This window comes from Dasypus novemcinctus, chromosome 11, assembly GCF_030445035.2.
Source record: "Dasypus novemcinctus isolate mDasNov1 chromosome 11, mDasNov1.1.hap2, whole genome shotgun sequence".
NCBI classification, from domain to species: domain Eukaryota; kingdom Metazoa; phylum Chordata; class Mammalia; order Cingulata; family Dasypodidae; genus Dasypus; species Dasypus novemcinctus.
In genome coordinates, this window is record NC_080683.1 from 85,445,210 (window position 1) to 85,458,481 (window position 13,272).

General features: G+C 37.5%; 1 protein-coding gene across 1 annotated transcript in view; it reads right to left on the minus strand.

Moving 5' to 3' along the window:
• Positions 1 to 13,272, minus strand: part of AK9 (adenylate kinase 9) — a 194,894-nt gene that overhangs the window by 45,489 nt on the left and 136,133 nt on the right. Inside the window, exons 27-29 of the mRNA XM_058307272.2 lie at positions 12,179 to 12,303; positions 4,905 to 5,124; positions 597 to 662 (exon numbers count right to left, since the gene is read on the minus strand). Of these exons, the coding sequence (XP_058163255.1) occupies positions 597 to 662; positions 4,905 to 5,124; positions 12,179 to 12,303 (411 nt within the window). The remainder of the gene's footprint in view (positions 1 to 596; positions 663 to 4,904; positions 5,125 to 12,178; positions 12,304 to 13,272) is intronic.

Here is a 13,272-nt window from a genome sequence, read left to right on the forward strand (position 1 = left end):
TGTGCCAGCCAATTGTCTTGCTCGTCTTCTTTAGGAGGCACGGGGAAACTGAACCTAGGACTTCCCATGTGGGAGGCAGGTGTCCAACTAATTGAGCTACATCTGCTCCCCCTTCATCCCCTTCTTTAAAATTTTTAAAAATCTTGAAGTGATCTGCATTTTAGCTCTGGAGAGCTTCACAGGCTCCCTGTCTAGTTCTCACCCATACTCCCAGCCCATCTCCCTGTGGTGTAGGCTGGATGTGTGGAAAGCAAAGATAAAAATCCAAAAGAAGCATAGTTTAATGTAGCATTGTATTTTGTATTAGATTATTTTAAACGCCTTTAGTGGTTTTCTTTCCTTTAAAAAATATTCATTTTTCTGATTATAAAAATAATAAAAGGTCATGGTAAAATAGTTATGGAATATAAAAAACTATAAAGAAGAAAATAAAAGTGATGTATAAACTCATACACAAACACTTTTTCCTTTGAGACTTTTTCCTATGTATCTTTTTGTTTTACACTATTAAGAGAGTTTATATATGTATGTATGTATGTATATATATATACATTTATGTATTCTGCTTTTTTGAAAGAACAATTTTATTCACTTACCTCCCCTTTTCTTTTTTTCTCTCTCTCAGCTATAAGTTCAGCCCTTCTTTTAGCAATCTGGTCATCCTGTTAACAAAAGAGACATTTACATTTTTAATGGATAGGTATAAGAATTGCTTTCTACATGTTAGTGTATTTTTTTTTCCAAATTGGAAATAACATTTGGGTGAAAGGATAGTGATATATCCAGAAAATATGTGATGGTTTTGATTATGTGACTTACATCCTTGTACCTCTGGACTTATTTTCCCCCTGAGGGGTAAGCAGCACTTGGGTTCAGTTTGTTTCCACAAACTTTAGAATTCCTTTTTCAAAACTTATTATTCATTTATTTGTTTTTGGTGGAGAGTTGGATTTTGTACATGGAGAAACATGGAAATACTTGGAGTTAATTTGCTGAAATGTTTGATAATATTTTCATTATACTATGAAAATAGAATACCCTAAAAAAACAAAAAATACATATAGAGGAAAACAGTTGTACTTTGACATGTTCATAGACATGGTATATCGACAGCACTCCAGTCTTTGTAGGGTCCTCTAAATCCAATGGCAATGGATCCTCTGTCATGCTTCCAGAGCCGTGTGAAAACTAATCAGCACTGCTTGGGGTCTGGGGCTTCTTGGCTCAGGACTTTCCAAACTGAAGTCCCATTAAATGTTGGGAAATTAGAATGGTACATGAAAACATCCTAAGTGGGCTCTTATCTAGCTCAGGATGATGCTTTTTATATAGTCAATATTGAGTACATAGTCTTGAGAATTTATACTTTGTAGGCACTCAAGAAATATTTGTAGATGGAATTATGAAACTGAATAGAATCAAATTCATTTGGTTTAAAATCCCCAAGTGAGATTCTGTAGCTCTTAAGAGGATAAGAGAGTTTATAAAAATTCCTACTATTTCCCTTTTTTTTTAAAGTTGTCTTTTTTTTTTTTAAGATTTATTTTTTTATTTATTTCTCTCCCCCTCCCCGGTTGTCTGTTCTCTGTGTCTATTTCCTGCATCTTCTTTGTCCACTTCTGTTGCTGTCAGCAGCACGGGAATCTGTTTCTTTTTGCTGTGTCATCTTGTTATGTCATCTCTCAATGTGGGTGGCGCCATTCTTGGGCAGGCTGCACTTTCTTTCACGCTGGACGGCTCTCCTTAAGGGGAGCACTCCTTGCGTGTGGGGCTCCCCTACGCGGGGACACCCCTGCATGGTACGGCACTCCTTGCGCGCATCAGCACCGCGCGTGGGCCAGCTCCACACGGGTCAAGGAGGCCCGGGGTTTGAACTGCGGACCTCCCATGTGGTAGACAGATGCCCTAATCACTGGGCCAAGTCCGCTTCTCCTATTTCCCTTTTTAAACTATAATATTACCATAGATCCTTTAATTATAGAGTTGTGAAAACACAATCTCCTTGTGTTTAAAGATCACTGAATACACCACAAAGAAATGCAAAGTATACATAAAACACATATATATATATTCTGAGTCTACCTTTTCTCTGTTCCCTTCACTCAAATAAGTATAATTATTATATGTCTGCTGGATGCTAGCACTTGTCTTGAGCACTTAAATATACAAATATACTTTCTTTCATTTTCTGCTTAAAATGTATCTGCAAGGAGGGCAGTATTATTCCATTTTATAGGTGACTTTACAGAAGTCCATAGGGTTTAACTCATATAACATCATGCAGCTAGTATGAGGATTGTGCAAGCAACTCCCGGATAAAGGAATGGAAAAGAATAAAGTATGTTGGGTGCTGCAGTAGTCTATACTTGTTTCAGTTGAGAAATAAGGTTAGAAAGAGAGATTGGAACAAGGTTGGGAGGGCTTCAGATACCAGACTAAGGAGTTCAGTCTTTACCCTGGGGTGGCTTGGTCATAACAGTTTTAAGAAGATCAGTCTGGAGGTAGTGAGAAGGATGGTCTGGAGGGTGCTGGGATGACGCCAGAAAGAATGATTAGGAGGTCACTGTAGCAGTGCTGGGTGTGAGCTGAGAAGGATCTGAACCAGGTTGGGTTAGTGGGTGTAAAAAGGAAGGCACAGATGCATTAGGCTATGAACTAGCTCCTGAAACCTGCTGCTTCTCTGTTCCAAATTCCTAAAATTCTCAGTGGCATGTGACATCTAAGAACACCATTGCTCTGGAGTGCCTCTGTTCCTTGCAGTAGCCACCAGCCATTTGTGGCTATTTAAATTTAAATGAATTAAAATGGAATAAAATTGAACACTGGTTTCTCAGTTGTACTAAACACATTCCAATTCTCAACAGCCACATGCGAGGCTAGTGGTATGCCTTCTTTTTTTTTGTTCCATTTTCATGCTTCCAGGACCTCTTGCCTGGCAGACAGTTTGGTTCATTTTCTTCAGAGAGATGAGGAAGTGAAAAGGGAAGGGTGTAATCGACAACAGTATGAAGTTGGGTGTCTATCTACATCTCTCCTTACTTCTGCAGTTCTGAGGGCTTGATTTTGTGCAGGCAGAGACGGCCTGGGAAATGCAGCCTTACCATGGTGGAGTTGGGGAATGTGTGGCAATGCCCTGGGAAGGACATTCTCTGGCTAACCCCAAGATAAAAATAATTTGACAACTGTATCTGAGCAGTGAAAGAAGAGCTTCATGTTTCTAACACTTTGGCTGTCTATAATTTAATGAGTATCAAGCCGTAAGAATGTATTAAATGATTTAAGTCATAATTTCTCATAATTGAAATGAACTGACTAACTCTCTGACATATTTTCTTCTATACTATCACTGCCTAATTTTGACCCACTCTATGCTTTACAGACAATAGCTCTATTGACAAGGAGCTCACTGTCTTTGATCTTGGTTCTTTTTGAAAGGATGGACAAATAATGGAATATATCTCCCTGAAGCTTCTGTCTAACCACTGAATTTCTTTCTCTTGTGGTCACATGGAGTAACTACAAGCTCTCTTCAGTATGAAAACTCTTCAAATATTTTGAATTCTCTCATTTCCTAAACTGATCTTCCTATTTCCAGATTCAAAAGCTGTTCTTTCCACCCCAGCCCCTAATACAAAGATTTGCCTTTCCAGGACATGTCATATAAATGGAATCATACAATATGTACTTCTCTTTTGCCTGGTTTCTTTCACTCAGCATGACTTTGATACTTATTCATGTTACTGTGTGTGGTGTTTTGAAGCTGAATGTACCCCAGAAAAACATGTTCTTAAATCTAATCCATCCCTGAGTATGTAAACCCATTATATGTAGGATCTTTTGATGAGGCTACTTCAGTTAAGGTGTGATCCACCTCGTTCAGGATGGGACTTAATCCTATTACAGGAGTCCTTTATAAATGGAATAAAGGGAGAGAAGGAAGAAGGAAAGGAGGGGGGAGGGAGAGAGGGAGGAAGAAAGAGAGAGAGAGAGTGCAAACATCATGGGAGCAAGAAACTGAAAGCAACAAAACCTGGAAGAGAAGGGAGAGACCAGCAGATGGTGCCTTGCCATGTGGCAGAGGACCCAAGGATCACTGGTAGCCAGTCTTCAGCAAGACAGCCTTGCCTTGATGGTGCCTTAATTTGGATTTTTTGAAGGATTCTAACCCTGAGTGAATAAATTCCCATTGTTTAAGCCAAATCATGTCATGATATGGCTTTAAGCAGCCAAGGAAACTAAAACAGTGTTTATCAACAATTCTTTCCTTTTTAATGCTGAGTAGTATTCTATTGTATGGATATACCACATTTTGTTAATCCATCAGATGATGGATGTTAGGGTTGCTTCTAATTTTTGGCTATTATGAATAATGCTGTTATGAACATTCAAGTATAAGAGTTTGCATGGACTTGTTTTCATTTCTCTTAGGTAGATTCCTACAAGTAGAATTGCTGAGTTTCCTATAACACTTTTGAACATTTTCTGGAATACTCCTCAGAACACAGTTCAGAAGATGCATTCTGAGGCTACCATGGCCTTGATGGATGGCATCATTATTCCAGGACCTAATGAAAAAGGCAACTGCAAATTTTCTTTGTATTTCAAGGCCTGATCCACTTGTTGACTCTTCCACTTTGCTCCTATTTCTGGTAGAGGGGTATGTTGCTCTGCCACTATCTTTTATTTTATTTGCCTTGGAGAGAGAGGCATTAATACTTAGATTACAACAAAGTTCTCAAATAATTCTTAATGCTTTAATTATAAGTAGTCTTAATAATTGATGAAAAATACTTTTATACTTTATGGCATTAAAGCCAGAAAACTCTATTGTTGTAAAGATCACTTTATAATTTAAAATGGATGCTGAACAAATTTAGTCTCATGCATTTCGACTGGATATATACCTTTATTTTTGTCTTCAAGTTTTTGATGAATTTTTTCCTTTCTAATTTCTTCTTTTGTTTTAGTTTCCACTTTTCAATTTGGGAGGGAAGAAGGCGATTGGAAATATCATGATCTTCAACTTGTATAAAAACAGCAGCATCTGGGCAAAATCCACGCTCCACCAGAAACTGAGCCTCCTCAGGATATCGTGGGAAACCATCCAGTATAAACCCTGTGGAACTAGGTGGAAATTTTAATAATTTGCTTAAAATATTATATTATAGAGTAAATATAGATTTAAAAATTAAAAATGTACAGATAAATCTCAACTTTATATTAGGTGTACATGAATTGTTTAGAAAGTTTACCGTAGTATGTTTTATTTCTTTTAATATTTCAACTGGTTTTGTATGCATGCTATTTCTTCTTCCAAAAATATTGAATTGGATTAAAATTATATTTTATATTTATAAAACAGAACTGTAACCCATCGCTTAGAGACAGCTACTAGTAATTAGAAGCTTATTAATAGCCGTGAAAAGATCATAGGGAAGAGAAAACAAGTTCTCTACTTGGAGGAGTGTCAAGTGTAATAAACATGTCATCCATTAGGTAAAGATTTCACTTGGCCTGACCATGTTCATAGCTCTTCTTCTAACAATGGTTCTTTTCATGAGACAATCATATCCTCTTCCCTGGGTCTCCTTTTAACCAATGACAATTATTAATGTATGTATCATGGCTCATATTTGAAAGAGGATTATAGTTAAATGGGATTGCCAGTCTTGCCCAAGTATTATGAAACCTCAAGGATCATGAAAATAACTATGATGTAAACCCAGGACCTCCTATGTAGGAAGAAGGCACTCAACCACTTGAGCCACAACTGCTTGCCTCAAGCTTTTTTTTGAATTTCGAACCTGAATTTTCAAAAAGCTGCTTAATTTCACTACTTGGATGCCCTTCAGGAATTCTATATGCAGCTTGTCAAAAAACATACTCATTGTTACCCTTCCAAACTGCTCTTCCTTCCAACTCATTAGTATTCAGGTATCAAACTTTAGACATGTGGCTCTTTCTCTCCACTCCCTTATGCTCCTTCATATAATAGCTATGTCCTGGGCATGTCCTTCTTTGTCCCAACACTTCCGTTTCTACCATTGCCACCTTAGTTCTCAGGCCCTGGTTATAGCTCTCAGGGACTAATGCAATAGCCTTTAAAAATGTTTTGAAATTTTCCTGTATTATAAAAGCAACAAATCTCACTATAGGGAAGCGGACTTGACCCAGTGGTTAGGGCGTCTGTCTACCACATGAGAGGTCTGCGGTTCAAACCCCGGGCCTCCTTGACCCGTGTGGAGCTGGCCCATGCGCAGTGCTGATACACACAAGGAGTGCTGTGCCATGCAGGGGTGTCCCCCGCATAGGGGAGCCCCACGCGTAAGGAGTGCACCCCATAAGGAGAGCCGCCCAGTGCGAAAGAAAGTGCAGTCTGCCCAGGAATGGCGCTGCACACACGGACAGCTGACAAAACAAGATGACACAACAAAAAGAAACACAGATTCCTGTGCCGCTGACAACAACAGAAGCGGACAAAGAAGAAGACTCAGCAAATAGACACAGAGAACAGACAATTGGGGTCGGGGGGAAGGGGAGAGAAAAAAGAAGTCTCACTATAGAATGAGTGGAAAATAAAGAAAAGTGTGAGAAAAGGTAAAATTATCTATAATTCCATATCCCAGATATTACTGACATTCAGGTTTATTTCTTTCCAGTTGATTTTTCATGTGTCCATCTCTCTTATCATATTATGTAGAGTTTTGTATCTTCTTTTTACTTAATATTATTAAAAACATATCTCATGTATTACAAATTCATTACACTATATTTTAATGGTTGCATAATATTCTGCTATTTTCTTCAGGTTTTTACAATTTTTTTTTTAACTTTTAATTATTTAATCCATACAATTTTAAAAAAATGTACGACACAAAGTCAGGAGTTAAATTAATGAACAGCGACCCATCATTATGTAGCTGCATGCTGCCTGCCTAGATTTCCTATATAAATATTGATCGAATTTAGAGAACAAGAAATTGAAAATAAAGTTGATGACTGTGACAGTTCAAAGTTCTTTAGTTCTTTTATGAATCCCAAAAAGAAAAAAATTATGTTTTTTAACTAATCCGTTCCTGTGGGTATGATACCCTTTTGACTGGACTACATCAGTGAAGCATGATTCAGGTTATGGGTCCACCCTCTGGCTGGATCTATTAAAAATGGAGACACGGAGAGACAGAAAGCCACCATTTTGATCAGGCCAAGTGAGAGAGGACTCCAGATCCTCCAACATTTGCAGAAAGGCAGAAAGGCCCCGAGAGACTGAGAGAGGAGGCTTGTTTCTTTCTGGGCCTCCTCTCTCAGTCTCTCGGGGCCTGTTCAACCCAGTATAGAGATTGCCCACAGCTGAGCCCCAGGAGACTGTAGATTCTGGAGGCGAAGGCAGAGACCTTGGCAGAGATCACCCACCATCTTGCTTTACCACATGACAGCATGCAAGGGTCATCCGCTGACTTTGGTGAGAAAGCATCTGTGATGGTGCCTTGATTTGGACATTTTACAAATTCAGAGCTGTTAGCTTTTACCCTAAATAAATTCCCATTATAAAAGCCAACCTGTTTCTGGTATATTGCATTGGTAGCTCTGTGGCTATACTATAGGTAAGGGTGACCAAGAAATTTAATGCCTTCTCATTCCTAGATTTTGGGTAGAAAATTCCGTATTTTTCCATATAAGTGAAAGGAGAAAATCTCTATTGACAATCTCTATACTGGGTTGAACAGTGTCTCCCCAAAATTCATGTTCATCCAGAACTTCAGACTGTGACCTTATTTGGAAATAGGGTCTTTGGAGATGCAATCAAATTAAGATGATGTCATATTGGATTATGACTTAATCCAGTATGACTGGTGTCTTTATGTGGCAGTTTGATTTATATATTAATTCCCAAAAGATATTATGTTTGTAAACTGGTCAGTTCCTCTGGGTGTGATACCCTTTGATTGTATTAAATTCAAAGGTTACATTTACTTGTTTGAGATTAGGACTTTGATTTGGTCACATCAGTAGGTTGTTGAATTCCCGCCTCCTTGGTGGGCAAACACACAGAAAAGGGCATGGTAAGGAAGAGAGAAGGCTCCATTAGACATGGCAGAGGCCTGGGAAGAGAGATAAGCCTGATAGTCTATAGCTGACCTTATGAAGAGAACAGAGCAGCTGAGCCCAGAAGAAATGAGCCCTGAGGAGTGAGATGAGCCTTAGGCCAGCCTACAGCTGAGATCGGAATGAGCTGGGACCACAGAGTCTTAAGAGGAAGAAGGAAGGCTGAACCCTTGCAGACATTGTCCGCCATTTTGTTTCAACACGAGGCAACAGACTTTGGGTAAGTACCTCTTATGGTACCTTGAGTTGGACTATTTAGGGCCTTGTGACTATAAGCTTCTACTCCAAATAAATACCCATTATAAAAGCCAACAGAGTTCTGGTACTTTGCACCAGCACACCTTTGGCTGACTAATACACCTTATAAGAGGGGAAATTGGACACAGAGCAGGCACACAGAGAAAACGCCATGTCATAACAGAAGCAGAGATTGTACTGATGCAGCTGCAAGCCCAAGAAATGCCTAGAGTTACTGGCTAGCACCAGAAGCTATGAAGAGGCAAGGAAGAATTCTCTCTTAGGGCCTTCAAAGGGAGCAGGGTACTGCTGACATCATGATTTTGGACTTCTGGGCTCTAGAAATGTGAGATTATACATATCTTTTGTCTTAAGTCACTCAGTTTGTGGTACTTTGTTACAGCAACCCTAGAAAACTAATACCATTTATAACAACTAGCTAGACCGCAAATGGGTGTAGAGTCCAAATTCATACCACCTGGGTAGAACAAAAAAAACCACTCAAGTCAAAAATTTAGTATAAAATGAACCTAGATTGATAGTTTTCCATGGTGTCTGCCTGGCTTCAAAGAATTTATGCCAAAAAATTTCCAAAGAAAATGAACTCACAGTGAAAAAACATTAAACATAAGAGAAAAAAGGTATAATGGGTGAGAACTAGTAGAAACAATAGTAGAATCAGACTCTCAAAAACTTTGGATATATATTGGAATTATCAGACACAGTATTTAAAATATGTTCTAAGAAATATCAGAGAAGTTGGAAAACACAAGTAAAGAGAAGTCAGATTTGGAACAGAGATTATAAACATGAAACATATAGTAATTGAAATACAAAACACAGTGGGTGGTGGTAACAGTTTGAACATAGCAAGGGAGAGAATTCATGAATTGAAAGAGCGAAAAACTTATCCAGACCAGCATAGAGATTAAAATATGGAAAATATGTAAGAGAAAGGTTAAAAGACATTGAAGTTCTAATCAGAGTTCTAGAAGGAGAGGACAGAATTAGTCAGGCAATATTTGAAGAGACAATGATTAAAAGCTTTCTAGAGCCAAAAAAAGACACCAATCCACAGATTCAAGAAGCTCAACAAATTCCCAGCAGGATAAATTAAAGGAAATCCACACAAAGTCACATCTTAATGAAACTGTAAACTACCAAATATGAAACTAATGTCTTAGCAGCCTCCAGAGAGTTAGACATACAGGTGGCTTTTCAACACTAAACATTTCATTTCAATGCTGATAATAACACTTGCATGACATTTACTGCAGTATTTTACTTATAATAACTTATTGCATCCTTGTAACAACCCTATGGGATAGAAACTTTTATTCCATTTTGGAGATAATGAAACTGATGGTAGAAAATTTAAGCCACTGCTCTGAGGTCAAGCAACTAGTAAACAGAGAATTTGAGATTCAAATACATGCAATCTAATTGGAAGATAGGCCCTTTACCACTATACTCCACAGCATTCAGTGAGTTAAGAGAAATAACTGTCAACCTAAAATTCTATTCTCAGAAAAGTATCTTTCAAGGATGAGGAGGAACTAAAAGTTATTTTCAGTGAAATACCATCAGCATTTGTAGAACTTCACTAAAGTGTTACTTTAGATAGAAGGAAAGTGATCCCAGATGACGGGCGGTCTGAGATGCAAGAAGGAATGACGAACAAAGAAGGTATTAAGTAAATGGGAGAAATGGACACTGGCTGTTTTATGGACTTAAAAATGAGATAGGATGAAAACATAGGAAAAGCATATAAGTTGGAATGCAGTGCTGTGAATAAAGTGTTCCCAGGACCTTGGGTCGTTTTGGTGGAAGGTAAATGTACTGATAATTTTTAGACTTTGATAATATGTATGAAAAGTTCAGTCACTAAAAGAATAAAAATAGAATGAGAAAAATGTAAATTAATAGAGGAAATGAATGGAATAAGAAAAAATAAAGCAAGAAAGGAAAGAAAAGGAGAAAAACGGACAAAGCACATAATTAGATGATAAAAGTAAATCAAAATGTTATCAATATCAATGAATGCAAATTCCTTCTTTCAACACGTTTATTGCACACTTTCTTTGTACAGGCCCAAACTCTAAATCTGAAAGTCAGTTCTGCAGAATGGGTAAAAGCAGGAACTTAGGGGGCAAGTCTGCCACTCACTTGCTATATGACCTTGGGTGAGTGAATTAATAAACTCCTCGTGGTTCAGTTTTCTCATCAGTAAAATGGGGATTAGAATAGTCCTACCTCACCAGATTGCTGTGAAAGTTAAATGGGTTGACTTGACCTCCATGAGCTACAGAATAAAACCATTTTTTATTTGTGTAATGATGTGAAAAATATTGGGAAGAACCTCTTCCAGGAAATGTACCAATGACCACTCCTTTGTCCATTGCAGTTCCCTACCCTTGATCCCTGTAAGCACAGTTTCTCAGGGATCCACCAAGAAGCATGCCTCCTTCCATCACAGCAGCTGTCTTTTATCCCAGGTTTATAAATAGGTGTGTTTTCTCTGCTTTGATTTGTCCAACCTGTTGTGGAAGGGTGGGGGGGGGGAGGTAACTGAACTGTGCGAACCAGAATGCTGATGCTAGCTACCGTCTCAAAACTCAGCTAGCATTATAAATTGGTAACCTATAGACGGTCTCATGTAGACAAAATTGGGAATGTATAAGAAAATTCATTGCATCATAGCTTGTAATAGCAAAGACTGAAAATAACCCTGCTGTCCACCTATAGGAGACTGGGTAAATAAACTATTGTGGATACATTCAATGAAATATTATTAACAATATTATTAACAGCCATTAAAAGAATGAGAAAACTGTATATGTACTGCTATGGAATGAGCCACAAAGAAAAAAAAAAGATCAAAATGCAGAAGATGTGGAAAAGGTGCCTATATACACATACATGTTTGTATATATTCAGAATATCTCCAGAAAGATTTGTTAGTAATTGCTAACATTGGTTGCTGCTGCTGAGGAGTGGAACTAGGAAGTTGGGAGACATGGTAGAGAGAAAGACTTTCATTTCATTACATATTTCTCTGAAATTTTTGATTTAAAATTATATGCAATTATTTCCTCTTCAAAAATAAAACTGTACCTCTCACCGTGGCTGTTCTCCACATCCCCCATGGTTCCTGATGTATCCTGTGAGTGAGAGTGAGTCTGGCCCAGTCTGATCTGCCCTGCCTTCCTGTGAGCCTCTGCTGTTCCTGGGATTGGTTTTTCTTTTAGAGTGGGAACACATATGAGGATTTCTGTTTGGCTGAGAACTAAATCCTGGCACCACCGACTTTTTGGTGAATTACAAGGCAAAGGTTCTGGTTAAGGAATAGAGGTAAAGCTTTGAACTCTGGTGACCTCGAGATTCTTAAATTTGTTCTGTCTGGGGTCAGGATTGTTTCTGGCATTTAGCAAAGGGAAAAACACCATGGATAGCCATTAAGTGGCTTTAATGGTAATTGTTCAAAGGCTACGGGGGAAAGGGTTCCAGCACATTACCAGGGAACATGGGTTTACAATAGGCCTTTACAACCATAATTGCATATTAGAATCACCTGGGGTGCTGCCAATGCCTGGGTCCCAACCTCACATCCCCAGAGATTCTGATTCAGTTGTTTGAGGGGGGAATCTAAGCATCAGTACATATTAAAAGCTCCTTTGATATTTTTAATGTGTAGCCCAAGCGAATCACTAGTTTACTTGAAAGTAAAGGGCCTAAGAGGATAAAATTCTTAAATTTGTGTCAATTAAATTTTTAACTTTTAAGAACAAAGCAAATAAAAATCAATAAGTGTATAATCTTATATAAATTAAGATACCGCATTGGTTCCTTAAGCCACCACTCAGAAAGAATTGCTTCAAGAATTTCTGGAGGCAAAAGCTCATTCTCTGTCAGATTTGCTTTGATTGCTTCTTCTTCTTCTGTAAGTTGTACTTCTGGATGCTTAAAAAAAATCAGAAACCAAAGCTAAAAAGTCCACTATCTTAATAAATTATATTATATGCATAGATTAAGAAAAGTTGTGCTGTTTTTCTTAGGCAATTTTTTCTTTTGAGATTTGTATTTAAAAGTTTTAAAATTTAACAATATGGGTTCTTTTTTAACCAATATTTAATATGGTTATAAATATTAAATTACATTTACAATAATTAAGAAGAGTTACTAGTGATTAACAAGTCTGATTTTCATACATGGCCTTAGGGCATCTTTCTCATCAATTTTTGCTAAAACCTTATTCAAACTATGTCACATGTCTATAAGCTTACTGATTTTTTTGAATATTAAACTTTATTTTTAGAGACTTATTAGAATACAGAAAAGTTACATCAAAGGTATGGACGATTCCCATATACCCTCCCCCTCCTGCCCCACACACATTGTCCCCTTTTAGCTTATATTAGTGTGGTACATTCGTTACAACTGATGGACCAATATTGAAGCTTATTGATTTCTGTCATCTATCTTAAAATTATATAATATTATCTCTCTAACCTAGGTCCTGATTAAGGGTTGGGCAAGCTAGGCAGCCACTTGGAATATAATCTATAAGGGAATTAAAGCATTGTGGAATAAATAGAAAATGTTATGATAATTTACTCAGGTCTGCTCTGAGGTAGGATCATCTTTGAGTGGATATTAAAAAACAACAGTTCTTAAAAAAAAAACAGTTCTGACTAGATTAGAACTACTTCTGTTGAGTATTTTTGTCATCCAAATTCTGAATATTATAGCCAACTGCTGCTTTACCAGGAAGTAGGATTTAATTTTATTATCTAAAAATAAAATCTCTTAATTTGCCTCCTGAAGAATCAAATAATTCAGAGAACTGCAAAAGAAAACCACAGAAAAAACCTTAGAAAAGTAGGAAATATTCTGATGCATTTTAAAATCTAGATCTGTTGAAATTTAGAA